This window comes from Boleophthalmus pectinirostris, unplaced genomic scaffold (genome assembly GCF_026225935.1).
Source record: "Boleophthalmus pectinirostris isolate CB_2022bp ecotype Guang Dong unplaced genomic scaffold, ASM2622593v1 HiC_scaffold_18, whole genome shotgun sequence".
NCBI classification, from domain to species: Eukaryota; Metazoa; Chordata; class Actinopteri; order Gobiiformes; family Gobiidae; genus Boleophthalmus; species Boleophthalmus pectinirostris.
Genome location: NW_026571133.1, coordinates 3,069,124 through 3,096,841, shown reverse-complemented (window position 1 = coordinate 3,096,841; position 27,718 = coordinate 3,069,124). Strand labels below are relative to the sequence as shown.

The 27,718-nt window shown below is 40.1% G+C and overlaps 1 protein-coding gene across 1 annotated transcript in view; it reads right to left on the bottom strand.

Annotated features, from left to right (window-relative positions):
- Positions 1–27,718, bottom strand: part of LOC110160006 (protein PHTF2) — a 135,625-nt gene that overhangs the window by 20,197 nt on the left and 87,710 nt on the right. Inside the window, 5 exon segments of the mRNA XM_055154166.1 lie at positions 4,167–4,330; positions 7,985–8,148; positions 8,542–8,700; positions 9,885–9,954; positions 24,399–24,455. Of these exon segments, the coding sequence (XP_055010141.1) occupies positions 4,167–4,330; positions 7,985–8,148; positions 8,542–8,700; positions 9,885–9,954; positions 24,399–24,455 (614 nt within the window).

The following is a 27,718-nucleotide window of genomic DNA, read 5'->3' as shown; positions in this document are numbered from 1 at the left end:
GGGGCCACATGAGAAACGAAAATATTGTGGAGGGCTGAACCAAAAGGCTTCACTCAATTTTGTGTAATATTAATTTTATTTCTTTATAAAAAGCAGTAAATATCATTGTTTTGACGAGCTGGTAAGATCGGTAAGGGTTTATGTTTTGACTAAGCGATGAAAAAGTGAGGTTGTCTTACAAAAAATGTCATTAAAAAAACAACTCTAAAATAAAAGAGATGCATTTTTAATTCATGCATGAGGTAAAATTATAAAATATGTTTATTATTGTACTGTAATTCCAAATTAGTTTAAACGGGCCAGTCTGTAGGGCTGGTATCATTGAGAAGTTGCCGATATGATACATACCTCGATACATAGGCCACGATACGATACATATCTCGATACATAGGCTGTGATACGATACATATCTCGATACATAGGCTGTGATACGATACATATCTTGATACATAGGCCACGATATGATACATATTTCGATACATAGGCCACGATACGATACATTCCTCGATACATAGGCCACGATACGATACATTCCTCGATACATAGGCCACGATACGATATATACCTCGACACATAGGCCGCGATACGATACATATCTCGATACAAAGGCCACGATACGATACATTCCTCGATACATAGGCCACGATACGATACATATCTCGATACATAGGCTGTGATACGATACATATCTCGATACATAGGCCACGATACGATACATATCTCGATACATAGGCCACGATATGATACATATCTCGATACATAGGCCACGATACGATACATATCTCGATACATAAACCACGTTACGATACATATCTCGATACAAAGGCCACGATACGATACATATCTCAATACATAGGCCACGATACGATATATACCTCGACACATAGGCCGCAATACGATACATATCTCGATACAAAGGCCATGATATGATACATTCCTCGATACATAGGCCACAATACAATACATATCTCGATACAAAGGACACGATACGATACATATCTCGATACATAGGCCATAATACGATACAGATCTTGATATAGTGCACTTTCAATTCGATACGATATATTTCAATCGATTCGATACAGTTCAATAAAATTAAAGGCTAAATCTGTGACACTAAAAGTCTTTGTTAAACCACTTCTTGTGCAAAGTTCATGTGAAACACAAACATTTTAATCATCAAAACAGTGAAAATGTCAAATGTGTCGCATGAACGAGTTTCCTTCCAGTAAACAAACAACCAAACTGTAGCTCTGTAACAAAATAATTTAATAAAATATACCAAAAAAGACTCTTGGCGTTATATATCGAAACAGCAGCCCATGGTATCGATACTGTATCATCACATTAAATGGTACGACATATCAATATTTCAATATTTTTGCACACCCCTACAGGTCGGAGTCAACCAAAAGGGCTGTATGTGGCCCGGAGCTGTACAATGTAAAGTCTGGTATAATGTTTGTGCCTGAAATAAAGAATACATTTTAAAAAATGACAATTTATTTTTAATTTCTGACCTAATTGTTAAATAAGTTGAAATAAGAATCAGTGGAATTAAAGTATCCACAAATAAATACAACAAAACAAACAAAAACGGCTCAAATTAAGATCAAAATTCTGTATTCAAGTCATGTGAACTAAAGTAGATGTCGTCTTTTTGCAGTGGGCCTATAAACACATGCATTCACAAACATGCAGCTCTCCTCCTGTCGTCCTGGTCTAGAATGCAGGTTTATATCAAATTCACTGGGTCCCCACAAGGACAAATAAATACACAATAATTCTAGCTAAATTTTGACGTTTTATTGCACAGAGTTGTGTGGGGAACCCTGAAAGGAGCGTGAAAACATATGGACGATAATAAGAGTAAAATTTAGGAGTAAAAATAGTTAAACAGTAAGTTGAAAGTTGAGTGCAGATTCCTGAAGTCTCTATCTTACCAAGTGATTGTTTGTGAGTAAGTACGGTAAGTAAGAAAGCCCCAAAAGCTTATTTTCATCTCATGAGTTTATCATTGTGTTAAAAAAATCGACATTTAAAGCTGCAGAATCACCGAGCCACACCTTTACCTGAAACCCACGAACTAGGAACGGGTTCTTTTCTCAATTATCATTATAAATTCTGACCTTAATTTAGCGTTCCAGATAAATTAACTTGTATTGATACAGCTTTTTTGCAGCGAGCTGGTTCTACATGTGTATATATGGCCGAATGTTCAGCAATTATTGGTAATAGTCTGAAACTCAAGAAAAAATACAGTATAAAAATACAAAATGCACTGTCACAAACCAATAGATGCATCACAAATTTCGGACTTCCATTTATCACGTAATGCATGCTGGGAAGGATTTTCTGAAAAAGTGAGCATCAAACCTCCATGTTTGTTTTCCCAGTGGGATGTGTCTGTTGACAAAGTCGATCTTTTCAAGTCTTTTGAACCATATCACTTTTGTTTCTGGTTCTGATATTGTCATATTTTAGTTTTGGGGTTGAGACGTCATAATTGTGTGGTTGTTGGATCCTAACAGCAGAAAACGGCTCGAGAGATTTGTTTGTGAACTCCATAAATGCAAAAGTGAATCAGATGTGTGTGACTGCAAACCTCTGTTCAAACAGTTTCTCTTCCCAACAGAAAAGAAAAATAGAAAAAGGTGAAGGCGATGGGCAGGATTGATCCACAGGAAGGACGAAAACGAAAACATTTGGCTGCCTAAGAAATCATCCCGAGTTTGCAACGAACATTTTGTATGTGGAGCGACATCAAATCAAAATCCCGATCTCTCACTCAACCTTGTTACCTTGTTGTTTTTGCCGGCATTTGTCTGTCTGTTTGTTTGTTTGTTTGTTAGCAACATAACTCAAAAAGTTATGGACCGATTTTGATGAAATTTTCAGGATTTGTTGGAAATGTGAAAAGGAAGAACTGATTTCATTTTGGGGGTGATCTGGAAGAAATCCTGGATTCTGGATCACTTTGAAATTTTAGTTAACATTGTGGTAAATGGGGCCAAACATTTTGTTTCTCAATATCTCGGTTAATTATTGACCAAACCCCATGAAATTTGACTCAGGGATGGACAATGGGATCCTCTTTCATATTCCAAAGGCTGATCCGGATCTGATCCAGAAGATTTTATCGCAATTTATATAAAAAATGGGGGTAGTCCTTGGCGGAGGTCTGCGCTCTCTGAGTGCTTTTCTAGGTTATGAATTTAAAAAGTCAACGCCAAAGCGAAAGGCACCAGCTGTTCACTAAGAAACACCTTCCGCTGCAAAGAGACCAAGACGTGATGTTGCTGTAAAACCACAAGAACAAGAAAGTGCAGCTCAGTCTGTTTGTCTTCTGCACCTCTCGATTAACAAACGGGATTTTGCTTTGTTGGCTCCACATACAAAATGTTCGCTGCAAACTCGGGATGATTTCGGCCGTTAAAGGTTTCCTTTTTGGTCCTTCCTGTGGATCAATCCTGCCCATCGCCTTCACCTTTCACTATTTTTCAATTCCGTTGGGAAGAGAAACAGTTTGAACGGAGGTTTGCAGTCACACACATCTGATTCCCTTCTGCAGTTATGAAGTTTGCAAACAAATTTCTCGAGCCGCTTTCCGGTGTCAGGACATCCAACAACCACACAATTACAATGTCCGAATCCCAAAACCAAAATATGACAATATCAGAACCAGAAACAAAAGCGATATGGTTCAAAAGACTAGAAAAGATCGACTTTGTCAATAGACGCATCCCACTGGGAAATTAAACATGGAGGTTTGATGTGCACTTTTTCGGAAAATCCTTCTAAGTGTGCTTTGTGTGATGACTGGAAGTCTGAAATTCTTGATGCCTGTATACTGCAGTAATTAGCAAAATAATAAAAAAGTGCTGTATCGTATCTCAACAAAGCTTTTTTAATTATAATTTTTGTTTGGTGATAGTTTCAGGTGTAAAAGTTTGATGGAAGAGGCGATGGTGCAGCTTTAAAGGACACAATTTCATAAAGATAAAACCAGGGATCAGTTTCTTTCTTTGTCAAATTTTTTTTAAAAGTAAGTAAAATATTAACACACATATATTTCGGTCGTTTTTAACAGTTTTGTCTTCTGAAACTGAGCCCCAGTTTTATCTTTATCCATGATTATTTGTAGAAAAGGAAACAAAAATACACACCCAGCTTTACAGATATCATGCCAGAAATCGTGGAAGAGAGAGCCCAAGCTGAAGGCAGTGCTGGGGGAGTGCGAGTGCGGCGCCCCCTCCTGTGTGTTATCGGTAGTGCTAGACCCGTCTCCTTCCCTATGCACCTCCATCTGAGAGGCCTTCCTCAACTTCCTTCAGTGTCGAGAGAATACAAGAGGAGCACACAAGCTTAGACAAACACAGAGAGGAGCACTACGGACGATTTCAAGGTGGAAGGTCCAAAACTGGATATTCTTCGTGGAGATGTTGTCGTTTTGCCTGGAATGTTCCAGTGCGTCATTAAAGGGCCTATATGTTACACAAAATGGACTCTTGTGAGCTTTTAGCCATGTTAGAACGATGTGACCTCGTCAAAAACAGACGTGGAGTTGTGTTTTGTTTCATTCACACATGTTTGAGTAACTCTTTATTATTAGTCTGTCTACATCTCCAAAGCTCAAAATGCTGTTCCACCTTATGATGTCATGAAGCAACACCTTTTGTTCAGTAGTGTTTGGCATTTCCTGACATGAAACTATCCAAATGATTCTAATGAAGGTGTATGGAGTGTAAAAACAGTGGACCATTTTGTGTATATATTTTTTTTCAATTCAAATTAAATTTTTTCCGCAACTTTAAACTATAATCCCACAAGGCACACATTTTTACATATATATAAATACGTACATGCATTTGACAGATGTACCGTATTTTCCGCACTATTAGGCGCACGTCATTAAATGGTCTATTTTTGAACTTTTTTCACAAATAAACCACACTGGACTTTAAAGGAAACACAACAGTGTGATGGGTGAGTGGTTTTGTTTGTTTGTTCGTTCACGGTGACTCTGGGCTTTGTTCAGTTGTGGCGTGTAGGGAGGTGCTGTCTGGATCGCTGGATTGTCGGCGTGTTCGCAGTGACTCAGTTGTTCAGTCGTGTCTAGAAGCGGCACATTGCACTCGCTTTTTCGGTTCGTTCCTCCGTTCCGTTCCTCGTCGGCGTATAGGGTATAGGGCGCTCTGCATTGTGGGTCATCATTTTTTGATGGGGTTGGAGGCTTAAGAGCGCTGCCTATAGTGCGGAAAATACGGTACAATGTATGTCATATGTGTTTACTGTGAAAAAAAACATGGACTCCCCAAAGAAGCTGTAGAAGCTTGTGTATATGGACTGCATCACCACAGCGTGATTAATTTAGTGACTTGACAGGTTCAGTTTTGATAAAATTACAGCCACAGACAAGACAATAAATTAATAATAATAATAATAATATTAATAGATGCAACAGGTAAAAGGAAAAATATTATAATAATTAAAATAATGAAAGAGAAGAAAAAATAAATAATATAATAAAAATGAAATAAGAAAATTTTAATAAATGAAATTAAGTAATGAGATTTGTATCCTTCCCTTTTTCTTTTTTAGATTTATTAGATTGGATTATATTTAGGTTATTTTATATTTAACTCATTAATTGGTAAATGGCCATTCACACACACATTCATACACCAGTGTACGCAGACACTAATTTAATTGTTTTTATTTATTTCTATCGAGGTTTGAAACTTAAATAAATACGGCACTGCACCTATATTATGTGTAAAGAGAAATCACCATGCAAAGAAGCAGGACTCTCATCAGCTGTACTCAATCCATCAAGCACTATAATTTTCCAATATTTTACATTTTAAATTGATTTTACCACTTAATTACCACTTTATTACCACTTAATGACATCACAAGGTGGAATAGTGTTATCTGTCTGAGAGAAAAAGATGAAATACGGAGGGTTTGTGTGTTAAACATGTGTGAATGAAACAAAACACAACTCCAGCTCTGCAACATTATAACATAGATCAGAAAATAGCGTAATATGGGCCGTTTAATGCCATAGTGTGGAACATATGAGGTTAAACGATAACATTTTCACGAGACAAACAGGTAGCAGGACCCTCCATCATGAAAGTTACACAGTGAACTTTAAAAATACCCATACAGAATCAAGTATAACTAAACCCGCGTCCAATGATTGAGGATCTCTTAAAATTAAGCTTTCAAAAGGATCAATACAGAGGTTTAGTGATTGAAATAAGAAGTGATGATAATTTGAAAAAAGAAAGAAAGCGGGACGTTATTGTCCAAATAATAGAGTCGAATTGTAAATAGTTACCGGACAAGCTGACAGGAAATGTAATAGCTCAATTTATATGCAATAGTACGGTCAAAATTATACAAATTAAAACATATGAACATGTATAATATTAAAGATAACAATAATATGTGTAAAACTATACAGTTGTAAGACAAAAAAGATAAATTCACAAAAATAATAGTAGTTTATAATAGTAGCATGTGTTCCTTTTCCCTCCCCTGCACAAAATTAATCTAAAGTTGTGATTTATTCTGAAAATCTTAAACTCCGGAGACACAGTGAAGCAAAGGAGCACAGACCAAACAGACCAAACAGCAGCCGTCTAAGTCTACAAGCTCCACGTCGTTCATCGCAGAGTTTGTTTGAGTTTAAAGTGAATCTTCTGAACAAATCTCTGCGATGAACGAGCCTCTTTAGTTTGAGCCAAAGAAGCTGAAATTCAAACCAACCAGAAAAAAAACAAAAACAGAAGTTAATTTCATCCTGTGTATTTTATAATGTTAATTTTATTTTAAATCCAGGGCTGAACAGTGAATAAGATTTGAAAATACTATTTGAAAGACCATAAATGATATTGAAAATGTTATTATTTTGGTCATTTTGGTAACTGAAATCGAAATTTCCATCACAATATTTGCCGGAATCATTTGCAAATACTATTTATATTGTTCAGCCCGTGTGCTACTCTAACTACCCTCAGTCACTTTTGCCCCCCTCCCTCCTCCTTCCCTGTCCCTCAACTTTACTCCCCCTCCATTTCTTCCTCCTCACTTGCGTCTCTTACCTTTCTCTCCCTCCTCACCTGCGCCTCTTGCCCCTCTCTCCCTTCTCACCTGCTCTTCTTGCCCCTCTCTCCCTGTCCACCTGCTCTTCTTGCCCCTCTCTCCCTCCTCACCTGCACCTCTTGCCCTCTCTCCTCCTCACCTGCCCTCTTGCCCCCTCTCTCCCTGTCCACCTGCTCTTCTTGCCCCTCTCTCCCTCCTCACCTGCGCCTCTTGCCCCTCTCTCCCTCCTCACCTGCACCTCTTGCCCTCTCTCCTCCTCACCTGCTCTTGCCCTCTCTCCCCTTTCACTGCTCTTCCCCCTCTCTCACCTGCTCTTGCCCCTCTCTCTCCCTCTCACCTGCCTCTTGCCCTCTCTCCCTGTTCACCTGCCCTCTTGCCCCTCTCTCCCTGTCCACCTGCTCTTGCCCCTCTCTCCTGCCCTCTTGCCCCTCTCCCCTGTCACACTCTGCCTCTTCTTGCCCCTCTCTCCCTCCCTGTTCACCTGCTCTTCTTGCCCCTCTCTCCCTGTTCACCTGCTCTTCTTGCCCCTCTCTCCCTCCTCACCTGCTGCTTCTTGCCCCTCTCTCCCTCCTCACCTGCTCTTCTTGCCCCTCTCTCCCTCCTCACCTGCTCTCTCTTGCCCCTCTCTCCCTCCTCACCTGCTCTTCTTGCCCCTCTCTCCCTGTTTACCTGCTCTTCTTGCCCCTCTCTCCCTCCTCACCTGCTCTCTTGCCCCTCTCTCCCTCCTCACCTGCTCTTCTTGCCCCTCTCTCCCTCCTCACCTGCTCTTCTTGCCCCTCTCTCCCTCCTCACCTGCTCTTCTTGCCCCTCTCTTCCTCCTCACTTGCGCCTCTTGTCCCTCTCTCCCTCCTCACCTGCGCCTCTTGCCCCTGCGCCTCTTGCCCCCGCTGCTGGACACCGGTTTGGGCGTCCTGGTGGAGACGATCTGGCAGTGCACGGTGCCCAGCAGGAGCATAAGCCAGATGGCCCCAAACACTTCAGTGGCTGGAATCCCATGAGGCTGTGGGGCGCTCAGGTACAGGACCGCGGCTGCAACTGCACAAAGACAAACACTAAATCAGTAATATTAAAATACAACGGAATGTAACAGGGGGCAGGGTCTGAAAGAGTAAAACCGAATTACATTTTTGTTCACATTTTTCAAGAACCCAATTCCCTAAAGGTGCACTCTGTAACTTTTTGGTTGAGGGTTCGTCATCTTCTTCTGTGGATATGTCACTGCTCAAAAACACCTAGAAAAACCTAGATCTGACCTGTAACTTGGTCTGGTTTGGTCTCCGTGAAGATAGAAAGGTTTAATACAACACAGTGAAACATTCCAGACAAAGGAATAATGTCTCCATAGAGAAAAGCATTTGACAGAACCCCCCACCAGGAAAGTTACACAATGCACCTTTAAATAAATAAGTAAAGCAGTACATGTATTACCTTGCAGCAGATATAACGACAGTAATAAGTAGAAGATTCCTCTGGACGTGACCTGGATCCACCATTTATAAAAGAAGGGGAAGAACACGACTCTCACGATGCCTTTTCTGGTCAGAGACGTCCAGGGGCTCTCGGGTTTGGCCTTCGCAAACGCTGAACCTAAAAACACAGAGAAACATGGAGTAAGAACACTGCACCTGTACACTGCACCTGTACACTGCACCTGTACACTGCACCTGTACACCTGTACACTTCACCTGTACACTGCACCTGTACACTGTACACTGCACCTGTACACTGCACCTGTACACTGCACCTGTACACTGCACCTGTACACTGCACCTGTACACTGCACCTGTACACTGCACCTGTACACTGCACCTGTACACTGCACCTGTACATTGATCGTGTTTTCAGGCTGACAGAGAACTGTGCCGGTGTTGGTTCCTGCACCTAATATCAAACCAACTCATGCCAAAAATCAGAGCATACGGGAACCAAGTAAAACTTGTTTTTTCCAAGTGAACCGTGACAACACAGTAGACGACAGCGGGTTCATCTGGGTCACATGCGGTAAAATAAACAAAAAAACATGTGTGTGGAATATGCTGGAGAAATCAAGTGACAAGAAAATCGTGCAGTGGTTTGCTGTATCTGTGTTGGCCCTGTAAGGTTCCATCTTTGTACTGGGCGTCACTGCCTCCTTCTCCACAGCAGATGTTGTAGCAGAGCTTGGCGCAGATAAATAATAATTTGTATGAGTATAAATGCTCGCTGGTGTCGATGATGTGATCCATGATTGTTATTTTCCTCGCTGTGGCAGCTGCTTTTGTGCGGCCTTGTTTTTAATTTGGTGGCAAATCCATCACCCTCTGTCGATCATGCATCATAGGTTCACTTCAATGGTATGAACTTGGGTCATTAACCGGTGAGCACTTTGGTTCGTTCTTGCTTGACCTGAGCGAATGGGCTGAGCTCGATGGTAGTGTTTAGCCTTTGGCGGCTGGGTACATCCGCTGGCTGTGCAGCCCACTGAGCAGGTGCAGTAATATTCTACTCCCACATGATCGCTCTGACCAATCAGAGCGAGAGCAGAAAGAGCCAATGCTAATGATTACAAAACTGTTTTTAAGACAACTGAAGGATTTTGAGCCGAAAAAAACTATGATTTGAAAATACGCAAAAATCTGACCTTTCTAAAGTCGGTAGGTGCCCAAAGTGAACACAAGTAAAAACATTTGGACACCTCTGACTTGGAAGGTTGAAAGTAGCTTGGGTTTATTCTTATAAATAAATAGATTCTCATGTGACTTTATGCGTTAGTCTGATGTAGAGCCTCTTACCTCGAACCAGGTCCACATCGATGAGGTCTGGCTTCACATGACCAGTCTTCTTTGGCTTGTTTCTTAAGCCCTGCAGGGGGCGACAGAGCACAGAGTCAAAACTACACACATTTACATTTACTCTAATCAGGGCAGTGGTTCACAACTGGGGGTCGGAGGCCAAAGGTAAAAAATAATATTTGTATAATCAGACCAGTTGGGAAGCACTGCTGTGAACAGAAACACATTGGAGCTACACAATATAAAGTCTAATGGTGCCTAAACGTTTCCTTGTGGAGTTACTACACTGGGCACAACTCGCCTAAACTTGAACCGGGAAGAATCTACAGGCTTCAAATCAACCAAAACCATTGAGGAAATCCAAGTCAAAATACACAACTCTTTAGTTTTATTATCATGCAACAGCACACATCACACTTTATTAAAACGTCTAAAGTAAATGAATGATTAGAAATGCCTTAAAACACATCAATCGCAAAGGCAGAAGAAAGACCCGTGTGTGTTCAAAGTACAACCTGCAGAGCCACAAAAGTCTACAAACACCAAAACTGTCCCCCCATAACCTTTTGTAGCATTCACACTTGATCGTAGAGCACTTCGGAAACATTCTCCTTTATAAATAAACTTGGACTGGACGAGCGTCTCTTGCGTTTCCCTCTTCCTCTTCACTGTGCACGTGTGAGTGACAGAGGACCGTTAAAAAAAAACAATACAAACTCTACGGAGCCAAGTGGAACAAGGAGTTCAAGTACAGCGGGTTTAAGTTCTCCAGAAGAATGAATCGCTCAAACCAAACCAGTTAAATATTGTTTCCTCATGAAAAACAGACCTGGAGTTGTGTTTCGTTTCATTCGTGTTTAACGCAAAAACCCTGCACACTTGTGATGTCATGTGGTAATACAGGAAGTGCTCTACTATGTTTTTAAACTCCATAAACCTTCACTAGAATCATTTGGATGATTTAAGCTGTGGGATTTCCTGTCTTTAAAGTAAAAGATAGCTGTTAACTTAAAAACCGCTCCATGACATCACAAGGTGAAGGTGGATTTTGAGCTTTGGAGATTTAGACTAATAATAAGTTACTCAAACATGTGTGAAGGAAACAAAACAAAACTCCAGGTCTGTTTTTGAGGAGGTAACAACATTATAACATGACTTAAAGCTCACAAGAGTCAAATTAGCGTAATATGGGACCTTTAAATTATTGTTTTTCACGTTTTAAAAAGACATTTTCTTAGCACATAAAATATACAATCCCTTAGGTTTCAAAACAAAACCTCCCACTCATCCAAGTAGCTTCTTCTGACAGAGTTAAGTCCCTGTCTTATAACTGTCGGAAGGGAGGAGCTCTCTCTCTCTCTCTCTCACACTCAAACAAACACACCCTAAGAGTTTACAGTGAGGCTTATCTGTTATTAGGTAACTTAAGGAAAGAATGTCAAACTCATATTCACAGAGGCCAAATTAAAAACTGGGACTAAGTCATGGGCCAAACTAAATATTTACTGAAAAATTTCAACAATATCTGCATGTTTTCTCTTCTTTCGAGATATGTAATGTTAACCCTTTTCTTATTAAAATAAATGTTTAATCATAGTTTTGCTTAAACACTGAATCCAGAACAAGCAAAATATAAAATAATAACAAAATCTTAAATAAATAATGTCTCGATAGTCTTTCTGTAGCCGGTGGGCAGCTCTAATACATGTTTGATACGATCTCGCAGGTCAAATATAATTATATCGCAGGCCAAAAGCTACAGGACCAGAAATACAAATACAAAACAAACATGTATAAACAACTGGACAAAAAATGTTTAATTTAGAGCCTTAGCTGCAAAAATGCAAAATATCAAGTCTGTAATTAAACTAAAAATATCCTTATTGCCTCAAAACAAGAAAAAAGTGTAAAGGCCCAATGACTTTCCTGGTGTCAGTCATGGAAACAGCTCGTGTCAGGAAACAGAGCCACATCACTTCCTGCATTTCCATGGAGTTTATCACATTTGGATTTGGACATTTTGACTGAAAAAAACCTTTCAACTAAAAATAACAAGGGATGCGCAATTACGCAGACCAAGATGCATAATTTTCCATTTATTTGAGAAATAACTGCACTTAGAGCGGCTTTTTCAATTGTTACGAACACAGGCGCTCAGAGCATCGACCATCTTGACTCACTACACTCTTTGGCAAAGTTTGGGCCAATCAAAATGGATGAAGCGCATGAGTTTGGCGGAAAACAAAGCTCCTATTGGACACCTGGTTTCCCAACGTCATCACGCAGCATGTGACGTAGGATAATGCCGGAAATATGCTCAGAAAGGCACAACTGTCTAGCCTGATTCATCACCCGGTTTCACTTCAAGGAAACTGTTTGACCTCGCTCAACGGTAGGCGGGTACTTTTTTATTTAACCAATCGCTGCTATTTGGTCGTGATGTATGTAATACGCCACTAACGGGGCTAACCGGTATATTAAACTTTTCTCAAATCCTGTAGGAAGAAGGACAATAACGTCTTTCCCCTTGATAAAATTCACTAAACATTCTCTTTGTTCCGGCTTTAAATCCTCGATCTCGGGAATCGTTGACAACACTGAATATTTGTCTCTTCGCTGATTGGCTGGTGCTCGAACTCGCACTTTCGGGGACTTTTGCAAACCGTCTAGTGCAGGGGTGTCAAACTCATTTTGATCCGGGGGCCGTATCCAACCGACTTTGATCCCAAAGTGTCCGGATCAGAAAACTCATGTCATATAAACCCCAAAAATAACAATAAGTTCAAATATTTGTGCAGAGAAACACAAATCTATTACAGAAATCTTTTTGAATTGATGAACTCTTTCTTTTACAAAATATTATAATATTATGAACAACCTGAAACTTTAAGAAAAATGCAATTTCAACACAATGTTTTAACATGAACTTGTCTGTAAACAGGAATAAGTCAATTTTTGTTGTAAAATCCTGCACTCGGCTCCACTTTTCTCATGTTGGACATTTTTCTGATGAGGGTGTCAAGGTCAACAGTCAAAACGATCGTCCTTTAAGAGCGTTTGGAAAGAGACAAGTCTTCATTTGTGCTGCTCTGGTGGGAGGGGCCACGTACAGAGACACTGGAGACGCTGCTGTGATAAACACCACAGAAAATTAACAAGATTTTAATAAAAAATAGAATCAAAATATTTTAGTAGAAAATCAGCCGAGGGCCAGATTAAAGGTCTTGGAGGGCCGGATCTGGCCCCTGGGCCGCATGTTTGACACCTGTGGTCTAGTGTATTCCGATTCCTGACCTAGTCGCTGGAGAGAACTGTCAGCTATTCAAGGAAAAAAAGTAAATTTCTATCTTTTATAGTTGGAAAGTTATACACGGTTATGTAAAAAATGTCCTGTGGAAGGGTTAATTTAGGGCCTTAGCTAGAAAAGTGCAAAATATCAAGTCAGTAAGTAAACTATAATTGCCCTCAAAACAAAAAAAAAGTGCAACCTTAGATAACAGAATCGATCACACACACTTTCATTTCGCTGCAGCTGTTGCCTGGTCCTTATCGTTGGTTCCCACACTATATTAAACACTTGTGGAGCAGTTGTATTTACCTATAGTCTTTATGGCCCTTGTTATCTCTCGTAGTGGAGTTTTACGGCGGCTCTTATCTCCTCTAACAGTCAGCAGGTTCATTTGAGCGCCCGAGGAGTGAGAGGAGAGCGGCAGTAACAGCACTTAAAGAGCCCGTAGTAGTTCTGTGTATCTATTTTCTCATCTGTGTTATGATGTAGTTTCCTCTTCACAAAAAAACAAACCCACAGTTGTGTTTTGTTTCATTCGCACGTGTTTAACTCAGAGATCCTGCAAATCTAGGCCGAGTTCTTTGCTGAAACGGAAAACAATGGCGATACTGGTAATAGCGGACGTGCTCCACTGTGTTTTTAAACTACACACAGCTTCACTAGAATCATTGAGATCAGGGGGGTCAAACTCAAATTCACAGATGTCAAAATTAAAAACTGGGGCCAAACTAAATATTTACTGAACATTTTCAACAACACCTGCATGTTTTCTCTTCTTTCGAGATATTATATGTAATGTTAAACCTTTTCTTATAGATGCATCACGAATTTCGGACTTCTGGTCATGAAATTGAAATTGTGTCCTTTAAAGCTGCACCATCGCCTCTTCCATCAAACTTTTACACCTGAAACTATCACCAAACAAAAATTATAATAAAAAAAAAGCTTTGTTGAGATACGATACAGCACTTTTTCATTATTTTGCTAATTATTGCAGTATACAGGCATCAAGAATTTCAGACTTCCGGTCATAGCACAATGCACACTTAGAAGGATTTTCCGAAAAAGTGAACATCAAACCTCCATGTTTGTTTTCCCAGTGGGATGCGTCTATTGTCAAAGTCGATCTTTTCAAGTCTTTTGAACCATATCGCTTTTGTTTCTGGTTCTGATATTGTCATATTTTAGTTTTGGGATTCAGACATTGTAATTGTGTGGTTGTTGGATGTTCTAACGGCGGAAAACGGCTCGAGAAATTTGTTTGCACTCCATAAATGCAAAAGGGAATCAGATGTGTGTGACTGCAAATCTCTGTTCAAACTGTTTCTCTTCCCAACGGAATTGAAAAATAGTGAAAGTTGAAGGCGATGGGCAGGATTGATCCACAGGAAGGACCAAAAAGGAAACCTTTGACTGCCTAACTACAGATAAACTTCAACGTCTTTGGCTCTTATTTTGCTTCTTTTTCTTTTTTCTTTTTTTTTTTTTTTTGGACACTTGAAAGAAATTAAAATTTTGATTTGCCATTTTGGAGAGTTGTAAATGTATTAGCTTTCACAACGTTACCACATTTTTTTAAGACTTAGACCAGGGGTGTCAAATTCAAATTCACAGAGGGCCAAAATACCAAAATAAAAACTTTGTTGTGGTTGTCGTGGTTTGGCCATGGACCAAACTAAATATTGAATTAAAAATTTCAATAACATGCATGTTTTCTCTTCTTTCAAGATATGTAAAATTAAACCTTTTCTTATTCAAATACAGTAAATGTTTAATAATAGTTTTGCTTAAACACTGAATCCAGAAAAAGCAAAACATAAAATAATAACAAAATTTATATAAATAATGTCTCTATAGCCAATCTGTAGGTTATTGTTTGTTTTTTTTCAATCGCCCCAATTCAGAATTTCATATTTCGTTTGGTTTAAAATACAAAAGTTTTAACACAAGCCAAATAAAAAAGAATAAAGAACATGTCATATCACCTGCTGGTGTTTGTGTTTATTGTGTAGTTGTGTGTATTCGAGAGACTGAAGGGGAGTGAGAGAGTTTTTGTTTTGTTTTTTGGTCTATTTGGTCTGATAAAATAAAATAAAATAAAAAAACTGAACACTTTCCTTGGACTATTTAGAGGGATGGGATGAGATTCCACGAGAACGAGACAAGACGAGAGTTAATAATAAAGTTTTTTTTTTTTTTGGTGTTATTATCATTATTATTATTATTATTATTTTTTTTTATTATTTTATTTTTTTTTACTTATTTGTTATTTATTATTTATTTATTTATATTATTTATTATTTTTTTATTTTTTTTTTTTTTCTGTATGCATGTTTAGTTAAGTCTGTCTTATTGTGGATGTGCTGGGTATCCAATCCCTTAAATTTGACAAATTATAAAAAATAAATAAATAAAATAATAATAATAATAATAATAATAATAATAATAATAAAGTTTAATAAATAAATTGTGCCATTCAGTTCACAATTTTGGCTTCAAAAGTTTTAGATTTATTTAATTTTATAGATTTTGTTGTCTTTGCAGCACTGCTTTTTGCTCTTACAGCTTCTCAAGAAGAGTTACTCAGCAAAGTTAACACCTTTTTTATATAAAATTGGAAAATTGTGCTGTACTGTTCTGCCCATTCATGATGTTTTGGTCATTTTTAAGCAAATTTTCTATATTTTACCTAAACAGATGACAATTTATGCCTCTTTTTTACTGTTGGCAGGGATCAAATTGGTCAAAAATAGAGACACTTGGGACATTTTTTCTGTAAAACTGGGACAAATCTGACACAGAGACACAGACAAACGTAAAATATGAGGAAATAAATCTCACGAGATCATTTTCCTCACACGTGCACAATTGCAAATTTGTAAAGTTTGTCTCACGAGATCTTGCCCCATTCCTATTTACAGACCCGCATTTCCCGTTTTCTCCAGCAGATGGCGCTTGCTGCACCTCTTTGCACCGAAAGCCGCAGATCTACAAAGTGTGCAGAGTTTGTGTTTAGCTTCATCTCTAAATTTAACCCTGTTCCACTTCCTAAAAAGGGTGAGCTTCACACCACCGTTAAACTACAGAAATACAGCTACTGCCTCTGACTTTTTACGGCCCAGATGTGGTTGTGAAAGGAGCATTCTGGGTAAAACCGCATTAGAATTGACGTAATTTCTATTGCAAATAAACTGACTCATAATAATAAGAGGAAAAAAAGCTAGGCGTGTAGTTTAGTTTCAGTATGTGTGAGATTCTTGCTTTACTTTAGCAGTTCAGATTTCAGTCTCAAATGTTAAAAGGTTAAAAGTATTACAGGTGGTACAGCAAGTGCTCCACTGTGTTTTTAAACTCCACACTCCTTCACTAGAATCATTTGGATGATTTCAGCTCTGGAATTGCCAAACTCTACTGAACTAAAGCTGTGATCTGAAAAAAAACTTCTGCAGAAATATGAACTGAGAAACTAATACAAGAATCCCATGTGTTTCAGAACATGTTTTTAGTGGTTTAAACTACAGCTCCAAGAATTTATTAAAAAATACAGGATATTTTGTTCTTTCTAGACCAGTGTTGCCCAAACTTTTTTTCTGGGGACCCATATTTTAAAAGTCACAAAACTTCAAGACCCAAGTCAATAGACCAGGGGTGTCAAACATACGGCCCGGGGGCTGGATCCGGCCCTCCAAGACTTTTAATCTGGCCCTCAGCTGATTTTCTACTAAAATATTTGAATTATATTTTCTATTAAAATATTGTTAATTTTCTGTGGTGTTTATCACAGCAGCGTCTCCAGCGTCTCTGTACGTGGCCCCTCCCACCAGAGCAGCACAAATGAAGACTTGTCTCTTTCCAAACGCTCTTAAAGGACGATCGTTTTGACTGTTGACCGTGACACCCTCATCAGAAAAATGTCAAAAATGAGAAAAGTGGAGCCGAGTGCAGGATTTTACAACAAAAATTGACTTATTCCTGTTTGTTCATGTTAAAACATTGTGTTGAAATTGAATTTTTCTTAAAGTTTCAGGTTGTTCATAATATTTTAATATTATAATAAGAAAGAGTTCATCAATGAAAAAAGATTTCTGTAATAGATTTGCGTTTCTCTGCACAAATATTTGAACTTATTGTTATTTTTGGGGTTTATATGACATGAGTTTTCTGATCCGGTCCCTTTGGGATTAAAGTAGGTTGGATACGGCCACCGGACCAAAATGAGTTTGACACCCCTGCACTAGACATTATTCGTAAATCAGAAAATAAAGGTGGATTTGACCATCAATGGGGATTTTTTTTGCTGACTGAGTGATTGTGTCTCTGTTTTACTCAAGTTTTAAACAATGAAAAACAGTAATTAAAGCAGCAATAAAAGGATCCATAAGTCGCCTGTTTGGACATTAAGTGTAGAACATTTCTTTTTCTTTTCAACATTCGGTTGAACCAGCAATATTGGAACAAAATAGTCAGTAAAACAATTACAAAAAGATTAGAAAGTATACAAAACATTTCAACATTTCTGATGAGATTGGTGGGCCTGTCCTTGTTTTTGTAGCATGTTCCAGTCTGAGTACAGGAGGAGACGCAGCAGCAGATCAGGCGACACAAAGAAAATCCTGAGGGTTGCGACGCAGTCTTTGTGTCAAACTCAAATTCACAGAGGGTTTAATTAAAAAACTGGGACTAAGTCGTGGGCCAAACTAAATATTTATTGCAAAATTTCCACAACATCTGCATGTTTTCTCTTCTTTCGAGATGAGTAATGTTAAAGCTTTTCTTTTTCAAATAAATGTTTAATAATAGTTTTACTTAAACATTGAATCCAGAACAAGCAGAATATAAAATAATAACAAAAATGTAAATAAATAATGTTTCTATAGTCTATCTGTAGCCAGTGGGCAGCTCTAAAACATATGTCACATGATCTCATGGGCCAAATTTGGGCCTGAGTTGGACATGTCTGTTCTACAGGACATTATTTTACTTGAATAATCACAACCTTTCCAGATTTGATAATTGTGGCGACACAAATTGCGATTTTGATTCAGTTGCGATTAACTGCAGCTTAAATTTGAAATCACAATAAAACATTTGTCGGAAAAACTGCGGTAACTTAGAGTGTCGAAACTGTTCCATATGAACAAACAGACAGAGTTTATATTTGTTTGTGAACGAACCTTTGAGTTTGAGAGCAGAGAGGAGTTCACTCTAACCAGAACTAAACCAGGACTAAACCAGGACTAAACCAGGACTAAACCAGGACTAAACCAGGACTAAACCAGGACTAAACCAGGACTAAACCAGGTCTAAACCAGGACTAACCAGGTCTAAACCAGGACTAAACCAGGACTAAACCAGGACTAAACCAGGACTAAACCAGGACTAAACCAGGACTAAACCAGGACTAAACCAGGTCTAAACCAGGAACTAAACCAGGACCAGGACTAAACCAGGTCTAAACCAGGTCTAACCAGGACTAAACCAGGACTAAACTAAACAGGACTAAACCAGGTCTAAACCACTAAACCAGGACTAAACCAGAAACTAAACCAGACTAAACCAGGACTAAACCAGGTCTAAACCAGAACTAAACCAGGACTAAACCAGGACTAAACCAGGTCTAAACCAGAACTAAAACCAGGACTAACCAGGACTAAACCAGTCTAAACCAGGTCTAAACCAGAACTAAACCAGGACTAACCAGGTAAACCAGGACTAAACCAGGTCTAAACCAGGACTAAACCAGGTCTAACCAGAACTAAACCAGGACTAAACCAGGACTAAACCAGGTCTAAACCAGGTCTAAACCAGGACTAAACCAGGTCTAAACCAGGTCTAAACCAACTAAACCAGGACTAAACCAGGACTAAACCAGGACTAAACCAGGTCTAAACCAGGACTAAACCAGGACTAACCAGGTCTAAACCAGAACTAAACCAGGACTAAACCAGGACTAAACCAGGACTAAACCAGGTCTAAACCAGGTCTAAACCAGGACTAAACTAAACAGGTCTAAACAGGTCTAAACTAAAGGACAAACAGGTCTAAACTCTAAACCAGGACTAAACTAAACAGGTCTAAACCAGGTCTAAACCAGGACTAAACCAGGTCTAAACCAGGACTAAACCAGGATTAAACCAGGTCTAAACCAGGTCTAAACCAGGTCTAAACCAGGACTAAACCAGGACTAAACTAGGACTAAACCAGGACTAAACCAGGTAAACCAGAACTAAACAGGACTAAACCAGGTCTAAACCAGGACTAAACCAGGATTAAACCAGGTCTAAACCAGGTCTAAACCAGGTCTAAAACCAGGACTAAACCAGGACTAAACTAGGACTAAACCAGGTCTAAACCAGGACTGAACCAGGACTAAACCAGGTCTAAACAGGACTAAACCAGGACTAAACAGGTCTAAACCAGGTCTAAAAACTGAACCAGGACTAAACAGGACTAAACCAGGATTGAATCAGGACCAAACCAGGTCTAAACCAGGACTAAACCAGGACTAAACCAGGTCTCAACCAGGACTAAACCAGGTCTAAACCAGATCTAAACCAGACCTGAACCAAGACTAAACCAGGACTAAACAAGGACAAAACCAGGACTAATCTTGGACTAGGACTTGGAATCTAGTTCCACCCCTGAGAGAACCCCGAGCCCGTGGAGCAGGGCGTCCGCAAATTTCAAATCACAACAAAACTGAAAATTTATCTGAAAAAACTGCAACTGTAACTTGAAAGATGTCGGAAAATCTTTAGTACGAACAAACAGACAGAGTTTATATTTGTGTCTGAACGAACCTTTGAGTTTGAGTTTGAGTGCAGAGGGGAGTTCACTCTATTGTGCATGTGTGTGTGTGTGTGTGTGTGTGTGTGTGTGTGTGGTTTGGGTGTGTGTGCGCGCGTCTATGTATTTGTGGTTTTCGTCTGCACTTTGCACTGAGAATGAGAATGGGCTCACGTCTCACTTCACAAGGTTATGATTTGTGATTTAGGGCGTCGTCGCGGATCATTACTCCAACGTTTCACACTCGGCTCCGATAAGCGGACGAGGCGGCGGCTCGGCGAAAAATAACCTCTATTTGTGCTCGTCAAACACTGTGAAGCGCAGTAAATGCCTTGATTATAATTACAATAAACGACGACGAAGAAACACAACTGTATTCAGACAGAGCGGGTTACATAAACGTGTTACTACGGCAACAAAAAGCACTGGACTCTCTTGAAATTATTCAATCTCAGCGGGGCTCTCCTGGTTAAATAAAAGGCTTAAGGTGCACTGCGTAACTTTTCTGGTGGAGCGTCTGCCCTCTGCTTGTCTCCATGGTGATTTTAATGCTTTGTCTGGGATGTTCCACAGTATGGCTTTAAACAAACTACTCGAAACTACTCAAAACTGCAGCAAAAACGTGCATTATTTCTGTCGGCGAGTCCACTTCTCCACAGATCTGACTGGTCGTGGCTTGGTCTGGTGATGTGGTCTGCTTGTTTCCATGGAGATAGGTAAATGAAATGCCATACTGTAGAACATTTCAGGAAAAAAACAAACATGGAGGCCAGCAGGTGGTGGGCTCGGTTCTCGCTTACGTCACAAAATCTGCAGACGTTTTGGAAAAATGCAAATGACGACTTTCCTCTTTCCTCTGTTGGCGATAGTAACTCAGAGAAAATCTGGGAAAACTGGACTGAACCAGGACTAAACCAGATCTAAAACACGACTAAACCAGGTCTAAACCAGGACTAAATCAAGTCTAGACCAGGACTAAATGAGGTCTAAACCAGGACTAAATCAAGTCTAGACCAGGACTAAATGAGGTCTAAACCAGGACTAAATCAAGTCTAGACCAGGACTAAATGAGGTCTAAACCACGAATAAACCAGGACTAAACATGGTCTAAACCAGAACTGAACCAGGACTAAACCAGATCTAAAACACGACTAAACCTGGAATAAACCAGGACTAAACAAGGCCTAAACCAGGTCTAAACCTGGACTAAACCAGGTCTAAACCAGGACTACACCAAGACTAAACCAGGTCTAAACCTGGTCTAAACAAGGCCTAAACCAGGTCTAAACCAGGACTAAACCAGGACTAAATCAAGTCTAAACCAGGACTAAATGAGGTCTAAACCTGGCCTAAACCAGGTCTAAACCAGAACTGAACCAGGACTAAACCAGGTCTAAACCAAGTCTAAACCTGGTCTAAACCAGGTCTAAACCTGGACTAAACAAGGTCTAAACCAGGTCTAAACCTGGACTAAACCAGGTCTGAACCAAAACTGAACCAGGACTAAACCAGGTCTAAACCAGGACCAAACCAGGACTAATCTTGGGTTAGGACTTGGAATCTAGTTCCACGCCTGAGAGAACCCTGAGCTCGATCGGGCGTCGGCTGCTCATCGCCCCATGGCACTCGGACCTTTGCGTCGGTCCTTTCGCTCACGGTCACTCAACGGTCTACACGGGCGCACCTCCTGGCCCATCCTGACATTCGAAACTGTAACGATGGCGTTTCACCGCTGCTGATATCGCGGTGATTTTAGCGAATTTGTATGAAGAAAAACGAAAAACCCACCATTTCAATCCAGGTTAAAAAAAGCATTGTGACGCACGTTACTCACATTTGTACCGAGTAAAATATGATCATTTTTTTATAACGCGTTACTCCCAACACTGTCCGTTATGTTTGGCAGATCAAAAGTTACGACCAGCCGCCTGTAAGCGACATCGAAGCTGCGATTAAAGTCCTATTCCCCGCGGAAAATCTTTGTCATTTTGTGAAGACGCTGCTGCTGAATCCACGGTTTTATCTCATGCCCAGTGTCGGGAAATACATCGAAAGTCATCACCCACATGTTTCCAAACGTCTCCCAGTAAGCGTGAGTAAAGCCTGTGCCCGTAGATAAAACTGAAGATCTGCCGAGAATAAATAGACAATAAAAACCCAGGCTTTCTTCATGGAATTCCCTCCGGTGTGACACATCCACAAACAAAATCCGATTGAGCTGTTTGTTATTTCGGACATTACGGAGTCTAATCTACTTCCTGTGTGAGCAGACATGCACATCGGCCAAGTACTCACCAGAGAAATGAACTTTAAGAGGAGAGAGATGGAAGGAAGGAGGGATGAGATGGACAGAAAGGAAGAAGGCAGAAAGGAAAAAGTTTAAGGAACAAAAACAAACTAAAATAATCAGGGATGCACCCGTATGATCCTAGTATTGGATAGAAAAATGTAAAATATCTTCAAAATATCTGTTCAGTCCAAATCCTGGTTGGAAATAGATCGATGTAATAAGATTTAACTGGTCATAGTTGGTCCAGAAAGTCTCATAATGTTTGATTTTTATTCATAAAAAGTTGTTCAGAGATAAATAACAGTTTGGTTCATTTTTTTCTTCATGTTATTTTACTTTTAAAGCTCCTATATTACAAAAAAATGTATTCTTGTGAGTTGTTTTCCTCAGCAAAAACAGACCAAAACACAACTCCAGGTCTGTTTTTGCTGAGGAAACAACATTAAAACATGGATCAGAAAATAATGTAATATAATATTGTTCATTTTTCTAAATAAAACCAAAAATTAAAAAATGATTAAGCAACTATTTTCTTCATTATTTGTCTCCAAAACCAAAATGAAAAACAGATAATGATTAATTTTTTCAGTTTTCGATTTTGTGTTTAAATGAATAATGGAAAAAACAGATAATGACCGTTTCCCGTTTCCGTGACTTAATCTGTGATGCCGGACTGAACCAGGACTAAACCAGGACTGAACCAGGACTAAACCAGGACTGAACCAGGACTAAACCAGGACTGAATCAGGACTAAAACAGGACTAAACAGGTCTCAGTCCTGATCTTGTCCCGGTCTGGTCCCGATCTTAGTCCTAGTCTCAATCCCGGTCTCAGTCCCAGTCTCAGTCCCGGTCTCAGTCCCGGTCTCAGTCCCGGTCTCAGTCCCGGTCTCAGTCCCGGTCTCAGTCCCGATCTGGTCCTGATCACTCGACAGTCTATGCAGTCGCAACTCTGGACCCGTCCAAACACTCCCAGTTCAGTCCTGGTTTAGGACTGAGACCTGAGACTGGAGACCTGACTGAGACTGACCAGACCGGATTGAGACCGGGACCAGACCGGGACTGAGACCGGAACTGAGACCGGGACTGAGACAGGGACTGAGACAGGGACTCAAACCGGGACTGAGACTGGGACCAGACCGGGACTCAGGCCGGTACCAGACTGGGAATGAGACCGGTACTGAGATCGGTTTAGTCCTTGTTTAGTCCTGGTAGACCTAGTTTAGACCTGTTTTAGTCCTGTTTTAGTCCTGTTTTAGTCCTGTTTTAGACCTGTTTTACCTGTTTTAGTCCTGTTTTAGTCCTGTTTTAGTCCTGTTTTAGTCCTGTTTTAGTCCTGTTTTAGTCCTGTTTTAGTTTTTTAGTCCTGTTTTAGTCCTGAGACCTGTTTTAGTCCTGTTTTAGTCCTGTTTTTAGTCCTGTTTTAGTCCTGTTTTAGTCCTGTTTTAGTCCTGTTTTAGTCCTGTTTTAGTCCTGTTTTAGTCCTGTTTTAGTCCTGTTTTAGTCCTGTTTTAGTCCTGTTTTAGTCCTCCTGTTTTAGTCCTGTTTTAGTCCCCTGCTTTAGTCCTGTTTTAGTCCTGTTTTTAGTCCTGTTTTAGTCCTGTTTTAGATCCGTTTTAGTCCTGTTTTAGTCCTGTTTTAGTCCTGTTTTTAGTCCTGTTCAGTCCTGTTTTAGTGCAGGGCAAAAGTTCGGCATTGCTGTTTAAGTCACTGTTTTTTTTTTTTTCATTATTCATTTAAACACAAAATTGAAAACTGAAAAAACAAATCAATATCAGTTTTTTCATTTTGGTTTTGGAGACAAATAATGAAGAAAACAGCTTTGTTTTTTTTTTTTCTTATTTTTGGTTTTATTTGAAAAACAAAAGAACGAATGATACACAGATTGCCCTCGGTCTGATATCATTTAATCAGTTCCTGGCAGATACTTAAAACTTTATCGAAATCTGTATCGGATCTGTTATCGGAAAAACTAAACAGGTGCATCCATATGAATAATAATAATAATGCTGGGAAAGAAAAGGTCTGAAAACATGTCAGAACGAGAAGTTAAGGAAGAAACATAAAGGAAAAGTAAAACAGAAAATTTGCAGATGGTGGAAATGTCAGTGTAAAATAAAAATAAAAAACGTGTATTTGAAGAACTGTACCTTTATTTCTCGCTGCTCCACCGACTTCTCCCATATCTGCTGGTCGTAGGCGCCAATCTGAAGAGACAAAACAAAACAAAACACAGAGTTAGACTAAAATACTAAAATCTTTCACACTGCCTCAGAAAAGTTCATTTTAAAACGTGTATTGTGTTTAACGTTTCTGGTGGAGGGTCAGTCGCCTGCTTGGCTCCATGAAGATTTTATTGCTTCGTCCAGAACGTTCCACAGAAGAGATTAAAACTCTTCTATCGTGAGGGAGACAACTATAAACTACATTACAGGTCAGATCTGTGCAGAGGCGTCCCTATTCACAGAGAGAATGGTTGTATTTTTGAGCAATAGAAACACCTGTAATGAATACCGTATTTTTCGGACTATAAGTCGCACTTTTTTTTCATGGTTTGGGTGTTTCCTGTGACTTATACTCCGGTGCGACTTATATATTTAAATGTTCACACTGACAGTCTTGAGAGGCTCTAGTCTTGTGTGTCAGTATCTGCTGCTCCTGTTCCTCCTGTACCACTGTCACTTCACTCTACTGCGCATGTCTCCCGCAGAAAGAGCCTCTGTCCTGTCTGTGTCATGTCTGTATCATTACTTCTGCACCACTGAAAATTTGACATTTAAACAAACTTATAAAAACGACTGAGAAGACTGAACACAAATGCCTCCAAAAAGAAAATCATATTTTGCAGATTACAAACTGCAAGTAGAGAAATCTGCTGCTGAAAACGATAATCGAACAGCAGAAAGAAAGTTTGGACTGAAAGAGAAACTTGTGACACCAGGAGGATGCACCATGAAACTTTCCTGGAAGTCACTGGATGGATGGACAAAGTCTGGACTTCAGTGACACTGAAACCATCCTGTCGGGATTCAGAAAGGCCGGAATAATTCTAACTGGAACTGATGCTGAGTCTGACGACAGCGACACAGAAGAGGAAGCGGCGTCTGTTTACCTCCGGAGGTCGTGGAGTTGCTCAGAAGTGACACCGAGGATGAAGAATTGAATGGATTTAGTGATTTGGAGTGAGATGGAGAGTTTGTTAAACTTGTTCTGTTCTGTTGTTTATGTTATAGTTTGTCTGAAGAACTGTTCATATGTGACGTTAACAGTCTGTTGTTCTCTCTTCTATTGTTTTTACTAGAACTTGACTTTCAAGAACAACAAAATTTTGCCCAAAAAGTTCGACTTATTGTCCGGTTTTCTTCTTCATTCTTCATTACGCATTTTTTGGCTGGTGCGACTTATAGTCCGAAAAATACGGTAAATGCTAGATACATATGTTTAACATTCCAGGCAAAGCAATAACATCTCCATGAAGACAAGCAGGTGATGGACCCTCCACCAGAAAAGTTACACCTTTAAACAGTTTGCAGTGGTCCGATGTCTGTTCTGAAGCACAGAACAGACTCACCATCAGCAGAACACCCCTCTGTCACAGGAAGAACACTCATATTCCACCAAAATCCGTGTATCATTCGTTCATTTCGTTTTTCAATATAAAACCAAAAATAAGAAAACGAAAAAACAACAGTTTTCTTCGTTATTTGTCTCCAAAACCAAAATGAAAAACGGATAACGATTCGTTTTTTCAGTTTTCGATTTTGTGTTTAAATGAAGAATTTAGAGTTTCCCGTTTACGTGACTTCCGTGACTGCGATGCCGGACTTTTGCACCGCATACGGACTGAATCAGGACGGATCCAGGTCCGAGACCAGAGCGGGACTGAGACCGGGACCAGACCGAGACCAGAGCGGGACTGAGACCGGGACCAGACCGGGACCAGAGCGGGACTGAGACCGGGACCAGACCGGGACCAGGGCGGACTCCGAGCTTTGACTCCAAGCCTCCACGGGGTCCGAGCCTCAGCTTCGAGCTCCGGCCCTGCCGTGGGCTCTGAGCCTCCGGTCTGGTCCCGGTCTGGTCCTGGTCTTGTCTCGGTCTCAGGCCCGCTCTGGTCCCGGTCTGGTCCCAGTCTCACCGCATACGGACTGAATCAGGACGGATCCAGGTCCGAGACCAGAGCAGGACTGAGACCGGGACAGAGCTGCTCTGGTCCTCCGCGCTCAAGAACCGCGGCTGGTTCCGAGGTGGTGCAAAGCATCCGACTGACGCATTCACACCAATGAAAATGAATCGAACTAAGAGCTTTTGGTTCAAATGGACCAGGTCCGGGACCAGACCGGGACCAGAGCGCCGGGGTCGGAGCTCGGGTCTCGGTCTGGTCTCGGACCTGGATCAGTCCCGGTTCAGTCCGTATGCGGTGCAAAAGTCCGGCATCGCAGTCACGGAAGTCACGTAAACGGGAAACGGCCGTTATCCGTTTTTTCCATTCTTCATTTAAACACAAAATCGAAAACTGAAAAAACGAATCGTTATCCGTTTTTTCATTTTGGTTTTGGAGACAAATAACGAAGAAAACAGTTGTTTTTTCGTTTTCTTATTTTTGGTTTTATATTGAAAAACAAATGAACGAATGATACACGGATTCACCAAGTCGTGTCCTTTTTAAATCCGACAGAAGCTGAACCAAATCAGAGGGTTTGAATAGTGCCCAGGAGAGATCACTAAATTACTCAAACATGCATGGATCTAAAATTTTGTATAAGACAGCTATAGCCAAACACTGTATTCTTAACGTTTTGGTAAAATAAAATAAATAAATAAGTGGGGCAGAGACTGGGGAGAGACATGAGCAAGAAAAGTAACTCATAACACTGAGACAAGCAGTTTTGCATATGTCTCCTAAACAAAACCATAGGCCATTATTAACCCCTACAGGTCACACTCATAACACGCATTTTGTACATATTTTCGTTGTATGCAGGTAGAAAAACGTGCCCGGGGTCAAACACAGTGCAGTCTTACAACACAAGTTCATATTGTTTTACAGGGACAGTCCTGAATTTTGGACATAGGACCTCGTTTCCTAGTGATCCAGAGTGTTGGAGATGTTTGGAGATACTTTTTTTTTTTTATATATATATTTCATCCAGTCCTTGTATTTGCAGTCTTACCCACTCCACAAAACACCCGAAGCAAATCTATTATTACACCATTATTACACGAGACTGTCGATGTGAACTACATTTCCCATGATTCATTTCAGTGCAGACGACATGAAGAAATCTGAATTTGAATGTATTTGTTTGGAGGATAAGCCCCTTGAGATGTCCCGCCGTCTCGTTTCCGATGGCGTCCTCGTAGTTACAACAATAAAAGACAGAAACAGTAGGGCAGAGAGGTCGGATACATACATTCAAATAAACATCAAAACAAGAAAATCAACACACACACACACATTCTCACACAC